Source organism: Cervus canadensis, chromosome 2 (assembly GCF_019320065.1).
Source record: "Cervus canadensis isolate Bull #8, Minnesota chromosome 2, ASM1932006v1, whole genome shotgun sequence".
NCBI classification, from domain to species: Eukaryota; Metazoa; Chordata; class Mammalia; order Artiodactyla; family Cervidae; genus Cervus; species Cervus canadensis.
The window spans coordinates 65,703,635-65,721,330 of NC_057387.1; the positions used below are offsets into that span (position 1 = coordinate 65,703,635).

General features: G+C 38.3%; 1 protein-coding gene across 2 annotated transcripts in view; it reads left to right on the plus strand.

Annotated features, from left to right (window-relative positions):
• The window catches only part of SLC44A5 (solute carrier family 44 member 5), a 429,650-nt gene that overhangs the window by 227,377 nt on the left and 184,577 nt on the right, over window positions 1-17,696 (plus strand). For both annotated transcript variants that reach the window (XM_043460948.1, XM_043460949.1), the window contains one exon: window positions 11,339-11,387. In XM_043460948.1, coding sequence (XP_043316883.1) covers window positions 11,339-11,387 — 49 coding nt within the window. The remainder of the gene's footprint in view (window positions 1-11,338; window positions 11,388-17,696) is intronic.

Sequence of the window (17,696 nt, forward strand, 5' to 3'; positions counted from 1 at the left end):
CTGTGGATTTAAAGTGAAAGTGAAAGAGTTGCTCAGTCGTGTCCGACTCTTTGCAACCCCATGGACTATACAATCCATAGAATTCTCCAGGCCAGAATACTAGAATGGGTAGCTTTTTCCTTTTCCAGGGGATCTTCCCAACCCAGGGATCAAACCCAGGTCTCCCTCATTGCAGGTGGATTCTTTACCAGCTGAGCCCCAAGGGAAGCCCCCTAAAAAAATCTTTGAAAAAAAGATTTAAAAAAAATTTTAAAGCAAGAGATTTGACATTGCAGTGTTTTGTCATTCATATGTTTAGGAAGTTTTTCAGTATGGGGGAAGAACAACCATCAAAAGGTCATGATACCATAGTATTGTTTGGTTTGGATCAGTGCTGAAGAAGTCTTATTGCATTTCCGTTCATCTTGCCATGTCCAATGTGGGGTCATGTTTCTGCTCCAGAGGAGTTTCTGGAATGCACATCATTTTCTGCAAGAGACATTGCCAACATGAGGTGGTGAAGCATGGTACTGTGCCCTTTCTTTCTCCCCTACCAAATGTACTCCTCTGCAGAGCTTCTGGAATTGCCTCATGTTCTCTTGTTGCTACAGTCTCAGTCAGGCACCTACCACCATCTTATGTCTGAAATATGACAGCAATCTTCATGTTGGTTCCTCTGCCTTTGCTTTTCTGTTTCCTCCGCATCATGCAGAAGCAGAAACATGCGACGATTGTGTTACTTTCCCAGAAGACTTGGGGGGCTCTGTAAATCCTGCAGCTCCTGATGGTGTGCGTCATTCCCCTAATGCTCTCATGTTTCTTCCCCCAGATTCTCTCTTTGCTCTGGCTCAGCATGTGCTTTTGTCCAGCTTTCCCAGGTGGCACAAGATTCTATCCTTTAAGCGTGCTCAAAATTTCTTTCTTTCGAAAAGTGATTTCATAAATGTTACACCCAGCTTAGTCATTGAAAGCATTTGGAATTGTTGGTGTCACAGTCAGGGTGACGATCCAACTAAAGGTGGCTTGCACTAGTTCTGCACAGATTGACTTACATTATAAAGGTGATTTACATATACTTTATTATTTTCCAGTTAGATGGTCATCCTGAAGGAAGAAATTGTTTCCTTCTTTTTTCATTTTGTACTTTTTGCTACTACCTATCACTTTATAAATGACAAAAATGGAACTTCAGAGAGAAAAAAAGCAATTCTCTCAAGATCACGCAGCTTGTAGTGGCAGAGATGACATTTGATGCCAGGTAATTTGACAGCAATTTTTACTCACCAGTGTGAGGTACTGTCTCTCTTACTTCCTTTGTTAGCTCCTACTGATCTTGACGTTACAGAATGATAAATTAGTGTTAGTGATGGGGGAGTAAATTTTTTTTTTAATGTAAGTGTGTTTTTAGGAGTCTATTAACTTGCTTTTAATCCAAGTTGAAACCTGTCTAAAATAATTAGCTGATGACTGTCAAGATTGATTTTCTATTTGTATTTTTATAACCTAAATTAAAATAGTTAGTGTTAGTTTCTCAGTCATGCCCGACTCTGCGACCTCATGGACTGTGGTCCACCAGACTTCTCAGTCCATGAAGCTCTTCATGCAAGAACACTGAAGCGGGTTGCCATTCCCTTCTCCAGGGAATCCTGTGACCCAGGGATTGAACCCAGGTCTCCCACATTGCAGGCAGATACTTTACCACCTGAGCCACCAGGGAAGAGTTCACAATTACATTGACATTATTTTTAAACTTACTCTGTAGACATTTATTGAATGCCTATTTTGTATACACCAGGTACTGAAGCAGATAATAGCAATAGAGCAATCCTCAAAGTCTAGTTTCTGCCCTAAAGGAGCTATCAATCCAATAGGAGGAATAGTCATGTGGATTAGCTTCCTCTTGCTGCTGTAATGACTTAGCACAAATGAGGTGGCTTAAAATCACACAGACTTATAATTCTGGAGGTCAGAAGTCCACAATAGGTCTCAGTGGACTGAAATCAAGGTGTTGACAGGGCTGCATTATTTCCTAGAGGTTCTATGGGAGAGAAATCAGTCTTTTTAAATTTCCGCCTTCTAGAGGTGGCCACATTCCTTGACTCATCACTCACTTCAGTCATCAAAGCCAGCAATGGCCAGTCAAGTTTTTCTCATGTCACATCACTTTGACCTTGTTTCCGTTGTCACATCTCCTTTGACGCTTCTGTCTCCCCTTTCCCTATTTAAGGACTCTTGTGATTATACAAGGCTCAACTAGATAATCCAGGGTAATCTCTATGTCTTGTGATTTTCTACTTAACTAAATCTGCAAAGTCCCTTTTGCCATGTAAGGTAACATAGTCACAAGTTTGGGGATTAGGACATGAGCATCTATCTACCACAGCATGTAAACAAACACCTTGTTGGTACAGTATACCACATGCAACAATACAGTACACCGCGTGCAATAATAGAAATATATGTCTCAGAGATGAATGGAATTAGCTACCATGACGTAGGGACCAGTCAAAGTGGGCTTCACTTACTGGCATAGTGAGCAGTAGAATGTCTTTAGTCCTTGTCCTTCTTGACAATGAATGGGAAATCTGTGAGCAGAACTGTAGACTTCCTCTAACCATTGCCAAAGGAACAAAGAAGGGAAAGTCATATTATTCAGAGAGCACTGTATAAAATACAAGCTTCCCTGGTAGCTCAGCGGATAAAGAATCTGCCTGCAATGCAGGAGATCCCAGTTCAATTCCTGGGTTGGGAAGATCCACTGGAGAAGGGAAAGGCTACCCACCCCAGTATTCTTGGGCTTCCCTGGTGGCTCAGCTGGTAAAGAATCCACCGTTCTTTACCAGCTGAGTCACTTTTGGAGGGGAACCATAGCAGTTCAGAATTGCTAAAAGATCAAGTTTGAAGTGAGGAATGGTAGGAGGTGAGGCAGGTGAATGGGCCAGATTGAGAAAGGCCATATGGGCTGTGAAATTGGAACATCGTCCACTAAGAAATGGCAAGGAATATGGCTCTTTGTCCTTCATTGAGACTTAGAGGGAAGGGAACTTTTCCTTTGATTAAATGACAGGGCCTCATTTATAGACACACCTTCATAAACATATTTGAAAGGTAAAGTAAAACAAGTATTTAATTATTTCCAATTCTCCACTGACTATTGTAGAATACTAAAATAAGACAACTTTGTACCACACTATTTTCCCATGCTTGTTGGAAAGTTATCCAATGCGTTTGCTCATAACAGTTCTAAGTTCTCGGATACTTGTTTGCCCCACCTTAGTTCCCCCTTCACACTCTAAGTCACATTAGGTTCTCTGAAGGAGAGCACCTGAAGGAATAACATTAAATGTCTGATTTTTGCTTTAAATAACTGATCAATGGTAGTTATATTGTCATTTTCTTTGAAAAACATTGCTTTTAAGAAAGAAAAGTGTCTGGGCATAATCAGCTGCTTTATCTTGCTGTTTTCATTTGACTGAGTCATGTGCAGTTGGCACCCATAAACTGAATTAATTACCTGGACTGTTTTTCATAATCTTCAGGAATTATTTCTAGTAAGAAAAAATTGCACTGTATGCCTATAAACTGCAATATAAACTGTTAGCTATAATAACAAATGTGCAACTGTCTATAATGAATAATTTTTAGTGATTCTATTATCACAACAATTTTGGTGATCAGAGAGTCATAAGAACTGATGAAGCTTTTAAAATGATTACCTAATCTTAATTTCTTTTCTTTTCCTTTAAGTGAGAAATATGAATTGCACTTAATTAGCTGAGCTATGTGGTAGTGAAGCATTATAGCCCTTTTTACTTAGCTGGTCCCTCAGTCTGTTTATTCCAGAGATGCAATTAGAGCACATGAGAGCCTCAGAAAAAGCAATACCCTGTATTAATTTCAGGAAATAAAAAATTTGCATGACAATACAGGTTCTGTCAGCACATGGGGCAGAATGAAGTTATCACTTTCCAGCTGCTATTACTATATGAAATCAGCTAAATCTTATCATTTGACTGAGGTCTTAGTATATTTGCAACTGAAATATAAGGCAGCCAGAAATTACAGTCAAAAAGTGTCAGCTTTTCAGAAAATTTGACAATAACATTTCATTTACACCGCAATCCAGTTTTTCACTTTGTAAGGTACAAATCACACAAAAATTGGAAGCCAGCCTAGACACTTTTAAACTAGTTTTGCCCATCTTTTTGAAAAAAATAATTACAGGATCAATATAAGTTTCCAATCTCTTTCAATATATTTCCTTCTCCACTCATCTATGAAATTTCTCTAAGGTCACTATTGAGAAATTTATGGCCAGGTAGCTCAGCAGAGGCTTTGGGGTCAGACTGAATGCCACCTCCACCTCTTGTTAGATGACTTAGCTAAGGCAAATTAGCTGTGACTCAACTTCCTCATTTATAAAATGGAAGGATAACAGTGGCACACATCATAGAATTATTGAGAGCATTAAATGACAAAATAAATATGCCAGTGCTATTGTATTGCATAGTTCAAGCAGGTACTATTCACATTGTGTTTGTGTAGAATTGTAAAAAATGACATATGTGTGTAAAGCTCTTATAGCAGTCCCTGGTACAAAGAAGCATTCACTTAATAATAATATTTTTGTGGAATTTATAATCCTTCTTTCTTGAAATTCTTGAGTTTTCTTGAATGTCACTTTCTGCTTCTCTTCCTGTAGCTGTTATCTCTTACTCTTGCTGCTGTGTTTCCCAAATCTCATACATGTCTAATGATTTGCTTTTCTCTCACTTCATTAGGCTTGGTCTGTTATGTACAGCTAGAATTAAGGATAGTGCATGAGTGAAACAGAGGTTAGGAATAAAATTCAGAATGAAATCAAGTGACCTCAGATCAGTTGCTCAGTCATGTTCGACTGTTTGTGACCCCATGGTCTGCAGCACGCCAGGCTTCCCTATCTGTCACCAACTCCTGTAACCTGCTCAAACTCATGTCCATCAAGTCGGTGATGCCATCCAACCATCTCTTCCTCTGTTGTCCCCTTCTTTTCCTGCCTTCAATCTTGCCCAGCATCAGGGTCTTTTCCAATGAGTCGGTTCTTTGCATCACGTGGCCAAAGTATTGCAGCTTCAGCTTCAGCATCAGTCCTTCCAATGAATATTCAGAACTGATTTCCTTTAGGATGGACTGGTTTGGTCTCCTTGAAGTCCAGGAGACTCTCAAGAGTCTCCTCCAAGAGCAAAGTTCAAAAGCATCAATTCTTTGGTGCTCAGCTTTCTTTCTGGTCCAATTCTCACGTCCATACATGACAACTGGAAAAACCATAGCTTTGACTAGATGGATCTTTGTTGGCAAAGTCATATTTCTGCTTTTTACTATGCTGTCTAGGTTTTTCATAGCTTTCCTTCCAAAGAGCAAGCGTCTTTTAATTTCATGGCTGCAGTCACCATCTGCAGTGATTTTGGAGCCCAAGAAAATAAAGTTTATCACTGTTTTCATTGTTTCCCCATCTATTTGCCATGAAGTGATTGGGACCAGATGCCATGATCTTAACCTTTTGAATGTTGAGTTTGAAGCCAAATTTTTCACTCTCCTATTTCACTTTCATCAAGAGGCTCTTCAGTTCCTCTTTGCTTTCTGCCATAAGGTTTGTGTCTTCTGTGTATCTGAGGTTATTGATATTTCTCCCAGCAATCTTGCTTCCAGCTTGTGCTTCATCCAGCCTGGCATTTCACATGATGTATTCTGCATGTAAGTTAAATAAGCAGGGTGACAATATACAGCCTTGATGTACTCCTTTCCCAATTTGGAACCAGTCCGTTGTTCCATGTCCAGTTCTAACTGCTGCTTCTTGACTTGCATACAGATTTCTCAGGAGGCAGGTCAGGTGGTCTGGTATTCCCATCTCTTTGAAGAATTTTCCACTGTTGTGACCCACACAGTCAAGGCTTTGGTGTAGTCAGTAAAGCAGAAGTAGATGTTTTTCTGGAACTCTCTTGCTCTTTCTATGATCCAGCAGATGTTGGCAATTTGATCTCTTGTTCCTCTGCCTTTTCTAAATCCAACTCGAACATCTTAAAGTTCTCGGTTCACGTATTATTGAAGCCTGGTTTGGAGAATTTTGAGCATTACTTTGCTGGCGTGTGAGATGAGTGCAATTGTGTTGTAGTTTGATCATTCTTTGGTATTGGCTTTCTTTGGGATTAGAATGAAAACTGACCTTTTCCAGTCCTGTGGCCACTGCTGAATTTTCCAAATTCTCTCAAGTGAACTAGTGGTCTCCAAATCTGATTGTGCATCAGAATTATCTGATAGGACAAGTCTACCCCAGACCTTTGGAACTATAGTATTTGGTGTAGAGGGGCTAGATAAAATGGTTTTAGTATATTTTAGCTATCCAGCCAGTTTGGGGATGGAAATCTTGAACCAGCAAGAATATCAGCCCTAGTGTTCATTTCCAAGTCAATGCACAGGGGCCTGAGTACTGGTGGGAAGTAGAGCCCAAGTTCAGCCTCAGCCAGGAGGTGGAGAGACCTATCTGTTCATGACCCCCTCTGACTCCATGGCACCCTCTGCACATCTCTGTCATGGCTCTTTGACACTGGTGCTGAAATTTTAGTCTTAAGCTTATATTTCTTATTTTCACTTGAGATTTGTGAAAGCAGACTCAGTCTCCAGAATTCTTCCTCAAATCCCTACCAACTTTTTACTGCAAGAATATAATAAACGTTGTTAAAATGAGTTGTTGAAACCTTAAGTCAGGTCAAGAGAGGGAGTGTATCAGTGGTAGTCTTTGGTTGCCTGTAACAGATGTGAACTAGCAAAAAGCAAGATAGAGGACTTCAGTATAAGGATATAATATATCATACAAAACTCAACCCAGGTCTTGGGTAGGGACTGGAACACAAAGGTGAAGTCCATGAAGATTTCCGTCTTTGCTGCTTCTTATACATTGGCTTCAGTGATTTCTTTCTGAAAGCTTGCTTTCTCTGCTTCTCTGGTCTTCAAGCTTTACATTTTGCAGTTCTGATCTTTCACTGTCTGTTTTAATTCTAACCCCTGGGATAGAGTGACCAGAAATGACTGGCCTAGTTTGGGTGTAATATCCAAACCAGATCTAGTCACTGATTGCCGGGAAACAGCTACAAGGGAGAAACTTGGCAGCTAGAGACCATGCCTGTGGATTAGAGAGGAAGTCAGTTCCCAGAGAAATGGTGACTGGACACCCTGAAATGTATTTGTTGCCATGAGGCAGAGGCAGAGCAGGCAGTCAGAAAAGGAGAAGCTGACAACTGTGTCAGAACTGAAGTATTTACAGCTCTCTCAAACAGAAAGCATTCTACTCACTTCCCCCAGAGTAGGAACCCATGCTGGCTTTGCAGGGTATGACCAGAGGCATCTGTTTTGCTTCAGTGAGATAGGGCAGTGTGGCTCCCAGGCCCATTATATACCATGTTGGTGACAGTGGGTAGCTTGGCCTCTCTATGTCTCGGTTTTTGCATATGTACAATGAGGCTAACAATAGTTTCTAATCTAACTAAAGAATACATTTATTTTTCAAAGTAAGCAAAATAATGCATGAGAGCACTTAGAAGAGTCCTTAACATTTAATGATTGAAAATGTGTTAAGTATTATTGTTATTGTCATTATAACAACAGATCCTGATGTTCTTTATGGAATTTATTATTTTTAATGTGATAAAGATATGAATTTCAAGTATTTATCTCAAGATTTGACCCAGACTTCAATTTCTTTCAAAAAACTTTTTATTGAAGTATATTTGATTTAGAATGTTCTGTCAACCTCTGCTGTATAGCAAAATAACTCAGTTTTACACATATATACATTCATTTTTAAAATATTCTTTTCCATTATGGTTTATCCCAGGAGATTGGATGTAGTTTCCTGTGCTTTACAGTAGGGCCTTGTTGTTTATCCATTCTAAATGTTATATCTTTTATCCCCCATCATCAAATTCCCATTTCATTCCTCTCCTTCTCCATAAGACTTCGGTTTCTTGATTTAAGTTGAACACTAGACTTTCAATTAGATGTCCCCATGAGCTGAATCAGCCTCATGCTCTTTTTCTCATAACAACTTTACAGTTTCTTCCACTTGCTAACGTTCCCAACTGTTTTAATAACATCAACCTTAAACTGAGGTAAGAGAACAAAAGTAACTGAGAATCACAATTTCTAGGTCTGAAATCTCTTTATTTGGTCTTTTTTTGACATCTCTCTTTCACACCGTAAGTCTTACCACTCAAGTGCTTTTTATCTTTTTCATGTAATTCTGACTAAAAATAAATATACATAGGGGCTTACTAAGTGTCAACCACTGTTTTAAGCATTGTTACAAGTATTAATTCATTTAATCCTCATAACATCTTTATGGCATAGATACTATTGTCATCCCCATTTATAGATATATGGGATTTCCTGTTGGCTCAGACAGTAAAGAATCTGCCTGCAACACAGGAGACTTGGGTTCAATCCCTGGGTTGGGAAGATTCCCTGGAGAAGGGAATGGCTACCCATTTCAGTATTCTTGCCTGGAGAATCCCATGGACAAAAGAACCTGGAGGGCTATAGTCCATGGGGTCGCAAAGAGTTGGATATGACTGAGTGACTAACCCTTTACAGATATGGAAACTGAGACTCAGAGAAGTGATATGATCTGTCTAGGGTCACGGCTAGTAAGTGACAGAGAATAGGCAGTCTGACTCCAGAGTCGTTGCTCCTAACCCCTTAGCCTCATGACTGCTCTGTGGTGATGGATGAATCTCTCTTTCCATTACTTCCACCACCATTTGGGGTGGGGCTCACATGACTTCACCTCTATTATTGCAATAGGTTCCTAGTTGGTCCCCTTGACTTTGCACTTTGTGATAGCACTTATATACTGCCACTAGATTATTCCTTAATTAAGCCCTGCTTCTACCATGTCATTCCTTTGTTGAAAATCCTATGACCCAATGTCCTTGACTGTCAATACCCAACCTGGAGCCCAAAGACGTGTGATGTAAATGTGCAGAATTTGTATCAGAAAGAGACCTGTCCCACTAAGTGACAACTTGAAATAATGAAAGTAAACCTAAGATTTATTCTAGAAGCTGAGGCCTAGCATTCCCCTATCCTGGGGGATCCCCAAAGTGTGTCCTGTGGCCACTGGCCCTTCTCAACTCTGAGCTCTGGGTATTTCCTCAGACAACTTGTCATTGTGAACAACCAGCATCTGAAAAGTCAGATTAAAATAACTACCTACCTTCCAAGTTACAAGAAAAACTCACATGAGATCTGGGAATGAAGTAACATTTAGAATCAAAATGGTTCATCTTCACATGAGAAAGATGAAACTACTGTTTTTTGCATTAAGTTATAGTTCTGGACAAAAAAAGAAATCCTTCTATGACTCCCTGTTGGCCTAGGATGTATAAAATACCTTCTGTTCCTGGTTTTTTAGGCTTTCTGTAGTCTGGTTCCATACTATCTATTTAGCTTTATGTTTTCCTCTTTCTGTCCGATTATCTAGGATTCTAATCAGGCTGATCTTTTCACCATCCCCATGCACTTGCTGTTCATTCCTAACTCTATGACTTCATGCTTGTCCATCTCAAGATGCTGTGACTCTAGGAACTCTTCCTTACTAATCTCAACTGAATGTGACCTTTCCTTCCTTAGAATGTGCCTAATACTTTCCATGTACCCCCTCTAATGGTATTATATTCTGTCTTGTTTTCTATGACTTGTGGTCTTTTCTTATTTCTCTCCCTGCTCACCACTCTGTTAGCCTGTTGAAGAAAGAGACTGTGTTTCATTAAACCCTGTATTCCCTGCAGTGCTTCTTTCAATGCAGAGCACATAATGGGTGATCAATATGTAGTTACTGAATTTAACAGAATTCTAGTTTCATCCATTCAGAATGTTTCCCTTTTCCCTTTTATTTTGTTCCAATCTTTCACAAAAATCTCACTTCTTGAATGAAATGCTCTTGACTGCTCTAGTCCTCGATGAAACTTACTTTCTCAGAACTCTTGTAACACTTCAGATTAGTACCATACAATTTAGTACTTTATTATTTTATACAGTCTATTCATTGCTCATGTATTATAATACAAGACCTGATATATAAAGATTATCAAGAAATGTTTGTTGAATGAATCAATATGTCAATCTTGCCCACCAACTGTGAGGTCTCCAAGACAGGAAGCATCCTTATATATCTTCTGTATGCCCTCAGAGCTCTCAATGTATAACAGGTGCTTCATGAATACTTGCTGACTGACTGGCTCTTGGATTTCTGTTCCAAGTCTGTCCTCTCCTTCGTGTTGTTCTGCCCTCAGCCTGTGATTACGCTGAAGAGGCTTTGGAGTCCTCAGGTCTAATTTCCCCATTGAATACAGGCTGAGTCAGATTGCTGACACACAGGCCTCTTTTTTCCAGACTCTTTTGAAATTCTGTCTTTAATTCAGGCCTTTTATAGAGGAAGGGAGCAGGAATCCTTTGGTTGGGGGAGAAGAGTCAGGGGATTGAGAATTGCAAAATATAAACCTTTGGCGAGAAATGATTTTACAGAACTTGTTACTGGGTGTACCCAGTACATGTGGGGGAAAAGGCCATTCTGTGTCTACTTTGTATTGTTTAAAGGCAAGGGTATAACAAAACCCACTACAATATTGTAAAGTAATTAGCCTCCAACTAATAAAAATTAAAAAAAAAAAATAAAGGCAAGGGTAATATATGACAATTCATGTTACAACAGTGAATGACTAGGGCATTTCTTCAGATGGTATCAAGTCTGCCAGTAGATCTAAAAAATAATGATAAAAAGCAATAAAAATAACATTTGTATAGTAAAATATAATAATGATTTTTGCATAACATATAGCCAACATGGCAGAGACCAGTGGTGACTGGTATTCCAGTTTCTCAAAGGAAAGCTTCGTGTACTGAGAGGAAAGGGAGAACTGAGATAAGCAGACATCTCTGTTACTCTGTGCCCCTCACAAGTACACAGCTATACTTGGAAATGGCAGATGGTAGAATGCATTTTTGCAGACTGGAAGGGCTTCAAGTTTTGCTCTCTTGGCTGTGATCTATGATGTTGCTGCTAAGAACAGTGGGAGAGATGTACACAGTGTGCCTAAGAATGTGGTGCTTACCAGCTCTTCCCAGACTTCTAGCTGGAGAGAGGGAAAATGATTGACAGCTGCATCCAAGGTATAACTGATGTTTCACTGGACCAAAGAATGAGTTCAACACTGCACTAAGCAGTGGACTGGCTAAGATATGAAGTTTTCTTTATTCATATTTTCTGTATATTTATTTGCCATTTCATTGGCTTACATGCTTAGACAGTTCTTTATTTTAAATGCAGGTACTCCAAGGGCATATGATCCGCATTTCAGAGGACCCGTTGTCAACAGGTAAGCAGTTCTTTTCTCTGGAATGCATATGTTAACAAACACAGAAAGCTTATTTTTTTAACATCATTTTCCGGTCAACAGAGAATTGTGTCTACTATGAGAAGGAAATGACTTATTTTTAGTGTAAATGTCCCCTTATTTATACAGGGTAAGTACAGGGAATAAATCTTCCCAGGAGTCATGAATATCCTCTCCTATTCAGCAAACTAACTGCCTCAATTTATTAGACTGAAGAGTTTGTGTTTCTTGAAAAGAGAAGCAAAAAACTGCTTTACAAGATTTAACCACTTTGTAGAGAACAGACACATTCCAGTAGTTGTTTTATGCACCTGTTTACTCTGTGATTCACCACTGCAAATGCAGAGTTGCTATGCCAACTTCCTCCACACAGGGTATTTGTGCCACTCAGCCTCCCAAAGCAGAGAGCTTTCTCAGAGTCATCCATTCACCAATGCCATATGTACGCTTTAGGGTATTTTAAACTGCTCTAGGGAAATATCTGCTTGTCTCAACTGGTGTTTCTCCTGCAAGGTGGCATGGCGTTTAAAAATTATCCAATAATTCACAGGCTTCTTTTATTATTATTTTCTACCCTCTATTCTCAGGTTTCCCGCTAATCAAAAAGGGAGCTTGCAGGGTAGAATGGCTAAAAATGAAAAGGAGATTATGCTGTGGGTAGGTTTTTTTTTTCTTTCTTAGCATTGACTTTGATTTCTGGCAGTTGCATGTCATAATAAACTGTGATGTGAAATGATGATCAGCGTCCTTATTTTCACTTGCCAGCATGTATATTAGCATTACTGTTATGTCTCTGTAATATCCTAGCTTTAAACAAATGTGTATCTAATTTATTCTAATTCTATAAGAAGCCAAGTCATTTGTTTGAGTCACTCATTCAAAGATGTACCTATGCCCTCTTTAGAGTAAGCCTGAAATCTCTCTCATTCTCTCCATGGTAACACCATGAATACATTTTATTGACCAGTGTACAAACAGCCTCATTTGATATGGAGGTTACTTTTATTGTACTTGCATTCATTTTATAGTAACTAATTTGTATGAATGGCATCTAGTTTATTGACCTCGAGAGATCTCTAGATATAATCCAGATTCAACAGTAGAAACAAAAACAATGATAATAAGGGAGCTATCAAATTTACACAGATGAAATACAGATTAGAGTTAATGCCTTTTCTAGCCATAGAGAAGAAAGCAGAGCTTGGTCTGACTGGCTGTGGGTGTGGGGAAGGAGGTTAAAATCTGTCTTCAGTTATTTAGAATGTACTGGTAGAACCAGGTAGTCCAGGTAAAGTCTAAAGCACTGTGATGATCACTGTGAGGAAAGTAATCTATTTTTACTAAAGGCCTTTTGTGGTGTCTTAGCACCAAAAAAGCCTTCAAAGGTGAAATAATCATTGTGTATACCTCCCCCTCCCCCTAATTCTTTTTTTTTCCCCCCTAATTCTTTAGTCTAAGAATGGAGAGAAGTATTGTAAAACCATGGGGGCTTAACTATAGAAAGACACAGTTCTCTCATTGGTAAATTTTTAGATACAGAGGTTTATAATGCATTTTCTGGGAAAATAGTTGAGGTGTTTCAAGAGCAAGTGAGAAACCCCACCTTCTTCACATTACCTCTGCATCAAGGCCAGCTTAAATAACATGTTACTTACATAATGTCAGTTTCTTTTTGAGAGATCCCAAGTCTTATCAGATATTCCAGCAGACCGTCACAGCACTGTCTGCTCACCATTCACCATGTTCTGTATACCTCTTCAGTTCACAAGAACATCATTTTGTGCCCAGTGATCACCCAACTGTAGTTGTTTGCAAGAGAAGTGAAGGAATGATGGTAATTCCATAGAAGAGATTAGCTTAGTTTCTCATTTGTCCCCATCTACTTAGATAAGAGGGACTTCCTGGCTGGCTCAGCGGTAAAGAATCCACCTGCCAAGGCAGGAGTTTGATCCTGGGCCAAGAAGATCCCCTGGAGAAGGAAATGGCAACCCACTCTAGTATTCTTGCCTGGGAAATCCCATGGACAGAAGGAGCCTGGCGGGCTACCGTCCAAGGGGTCACCAAGAGTCAAACACGACTTAGTGACTAAACATTAACTAAGCTAAGAATTGGGCGTATATGGAAGCTAATGTCCCATAATGTTGACAACAAACAACAGTTCTTGAAGAAATATTTATTTGGCTGCATTGATTGGGTTGCAGCACACAGGCTTAGTTGCTTTGCAGTGTGTGGGATCTTAGTTCCCCAACCAGGTATCACACCTGATTCCCTATATTAGAAGACAGATTCTTAACCACTGGACCTCCAGGGAAGTTCCACAAACAGTGTTTTTGATAGTCCCGTTTGGAAAGGAATTAACCAGTCCCTGTGCTTTGTCCCCTATAGTCAATAGAATTTTAGCATTGGATTGAGGTTGTGAGATTTTTGTAAAAGTTTAAGGGATGTTTAGCAGTATTCTTGGCAGTACATTAGAGGGCAAAAATGAATGCACATAGAAAACTGAGAAATAAATCTCTTTTACAAGCTGCTACATGAGAAATTTCTCTTACAATTTTACAACTAAGAAAAATTTTCATTTAATGGAAAGTTGGTATACTTTCTTCTGTTATATAAAGAGAGCTATAAGCTACTGTTTCTCCTTTTGTCCTGACTTGTAGAAAGCCCACTGATAATTTAATTTCAGTGCCATCAACTACATTAGCCTTTGAGTCGAGCATTTCTTTTCAGGATTTTGAATTTCTATTTCTATTTTAATAATGCTGTTGCATCCAGTTTTAAGTCATTTCACTAAGTCAGAATATTCATTCTTGAAAGAAGTAGCTTATAGGCAGACAGGTAAATAGAAATGAAAACCTTGAATGTTCCATAATTGATTTTTTCCCTTCTCTATATACAAAGGAGACGAAGGACCTATGACTCATACTAATCAAATTGATAGGTTTCACAATGCTGAAAATAACTATTGTTATAAATGGTACAAATCTGTCTGGAATGTAATAAGATGTGCTTATTTTTACCTGAGGCACTGGGAAAAGGTTAAATTCACTATCATGAAGGGATTTAAGGAGAGACTGAAGGGCATTTATTATGAATGTTGTGAAGGGGATTCATTCATATAAAGGAGTTGCACTAATTGACCTCTGATTTCTTTCCAACCTTGAAACTCTGTGACTCTGTGATTCAATATTTTTTATTATTGTAATTAGCATGCAATATTATATTAGTTTCAGGTATACAGCATAGTGATTTAATATTTTTATTCATTATGCTAGTTACCATCTGTCACCATGGAAAATTGTTAAAATATTATTGACTCTATTCCCTATGTATATATTATATTCCTGTGACTTATTTATAACTGGAGGTTTGTACCTTGTTAATTCCCTTCACCGTTTGTCTGTCCTACCATGTCTCTCCCCTCTGGCAACTATCAGTTCTCTGTATTTATGAATCTGTTTCTGTTTTGTTTGTTCTTTTATTTTGTTTCTTAGATTCCACATATAAATGTAATCATATGGTATTTGTTTTTCTCTAACTTATTTCACTTAGCATAGCACCTTCTATGTCTATAATACTGTCACAGATGGTGAGATTTCACTTTTTTATGGCTGAGTAATATTCCATTACACACATACACTATACCACACCATACCACATCTTTATCCATTCATATAATGATGGATACTTAGGTTGATTCCATATCTTGAATATTGTAAATAGTACTGCAATGAACATAGGCTGCATATATCTTTTTGAACTAGTGTTTTCATTTTCCTCAGATAAATACCTTGAAGTGGAATTGCTGAATCATATGGTACTTCTGTTTTTGGTTTTGTTTTTATATTTACTTCTTTATTAATTTTTGTTTTTGCCTGTGCTGGATCTTTGTTGCCGCACACAGGCTTTCCCTAGCTTCAGCATGAGGGGGCTATCCTCCGGCTGTGCTGTGCAGGCTGCTCATTACGGTGGCTTCTCTTGTTGTGGATCATGGGCTTTAGTAGTTGTGGCACATGGGCTCAGTAGTTGCAGCTTGCGGGCTCTAGAGTACTGGCTCAGTAGTTGTGGCACATGGGCTTAGTTGCCCCATGGCATGTGGGATCTTTCGAGACCAGGGATTGAACCCATGTCCCCTCCATTAGCAGTTGGATACTTAACCACTGGACCATCAGGGAAGCCCTATTTTTAGTTTTTAAAGAAACCTCCATACTATTTTCCAAAGTGGCTGTACTGATTTATATTTCCACTGATAGTTCACCAGGTTTCCCTTTTCTCATACATCCTTGGCAGTTCTTATTGTTTCCTGTCTTTTTGACAAAGCCATCCTGACACATGTAAGGTGATATCTCATTGTGGTTTTGATTTGCATTTTCCTGATGACTAACGATGTTGAGTACCTTTTCAGGTGCTTGTTGACCATCTGACTTTTTTGGGAAAATGTCCATTTAGGTCTTCTACTGATTTTTAAGTCAGGTTGTTTATTTTTTGATATTGAATAGTATGAGTTATTTATATATTTTGGATATCACATATATTGTTTGCAAATATCTTCTCTAGTTTAGTAGGTGGCATTTTCATTTTGTTGGTGGTTTTCTTCACTGTGCAAAGACTCTTTAGTTTGAACTAGTTGTATTAGTTTTGCTTTTGTAGCCATGGGATATTTGGAGACATTGCTAAGATATTGCTAAGACCAGTGTCAAAGAGGTTACTGCTTATGTTTTCTTCTGGGAGTTTTATGTTTTCACATCTTTCATTTAAATTTTTAATCCATTTGAGTTTACTTTGTTTATGGTGTGAGAAAGTTGTCTAGTTGGATTCTTTTGCAATTAGTTATCTTGTTTTTCCAACACTATTTATTGAAGAGACTGTTTCTCTCCATTGTACATTCTTGCTTCCTTTATTGTAGGTTAATTGACCATATTAGAGTGGGTTTACTTCTGAGCCGTCTATTCTATTCCATTTATCTGTGTGTCAGCTTTTGTGCCAGTATCATGCTGTTCTAGTGACGACAGCTTTGTAGTATAGTTTGAAATCAGGGACTGTGATACCTCCAGCTTGGTTATTTCTCAAGATTGTTTTGGCTCTTTGGGGTCTTTTGTGATTCCATACAAATTTTAGGATTATTTTTTCTGGTTCTTTGAAAAATGCTATAGGTATTTCAAAAGGGATTGCACTGAATCTATGGATTGCTTTGGGTAATATGGACATTTCAACAATATTAATTCTTACAATCTATGAGCATAGAGTGTCTTTCCATTTATTTGTGTTATCTTCAATTTCTTTTATCAATGTCTTATAGTTCTCAGAGTAAAGATATTTTACTTCCTATGTTAAATTTATTCCTAGGTATTTTATTTGTTGATGCAACATTGGGTAGATTGTTTGCTTCATTTCTAATATTTCATTCTTAGTGTACAGAAAGGCAACAAATTTCTGTCTATTAAACTTCTATCCTGCAACTTTATTGAACTCTTTCATTAGTTTTGATAGTGTTTTGGTGGAGTCTTAGTGTGTTCTCTATGTAGTCATGTTATCTACAGATAGTAATAGTTTCATTGCTTCCCTTCTAATTTGAATGCCCTTTTCCCCTTTTTTAAAATTTATTTATTTTAAATTGGAAGATAATTGCTTTATAATATTGTGTTGGTTTCTGTCATACATCAACAAAGATCAACCATAAATGTGTATATGTCCACTCCCTCTTGAAACCTCCCTTTCACCTCACACCCCATCCTACCCCTCTAGGTTGTTTTTTATTCCTTTTTCTTGTCTGGCTAGACTCCCCAATGCCATGTTGAATGAAAGTTGTGAGATTGGGCATCCTTGTCTTGATCTTAGAGGAAAATCTTCCATGTTTTTACTGTTCAGCGTAATGTTGGATGTGGATTTGTCATATGTGGCTTTTATTATGTTGAGGTATGTTCCCTCTAGCCACACTTTGTTAAGAGTGTCATAAATGGATGTTGAATTTTGTCATTTTTTTCTTTATTTATTAAGATGATCATATGATTTTCATCATTTATTTTGTTAATGTAGTGTCACATTGAATGCAGCTACTGAACCATCCTTCAATTCCTGGAATAAATTCTACTTTAATGCATTGTTGCGTTCTGTTTGCTAAATTTTTTTGAGACTTTCTGCTTCTGTGCTCATCAGGGATATTTGTCTGTAATTTTCTCTGTGTTTGTGTGTCTGTTTGATTTTTGTTCAGGGTAATGCTGGACTCATAGAATAAATTCAAAAGTATTCCCTTTTCTTCAATATTCTGGAATAGTTTAAGAAGAATAGATAACT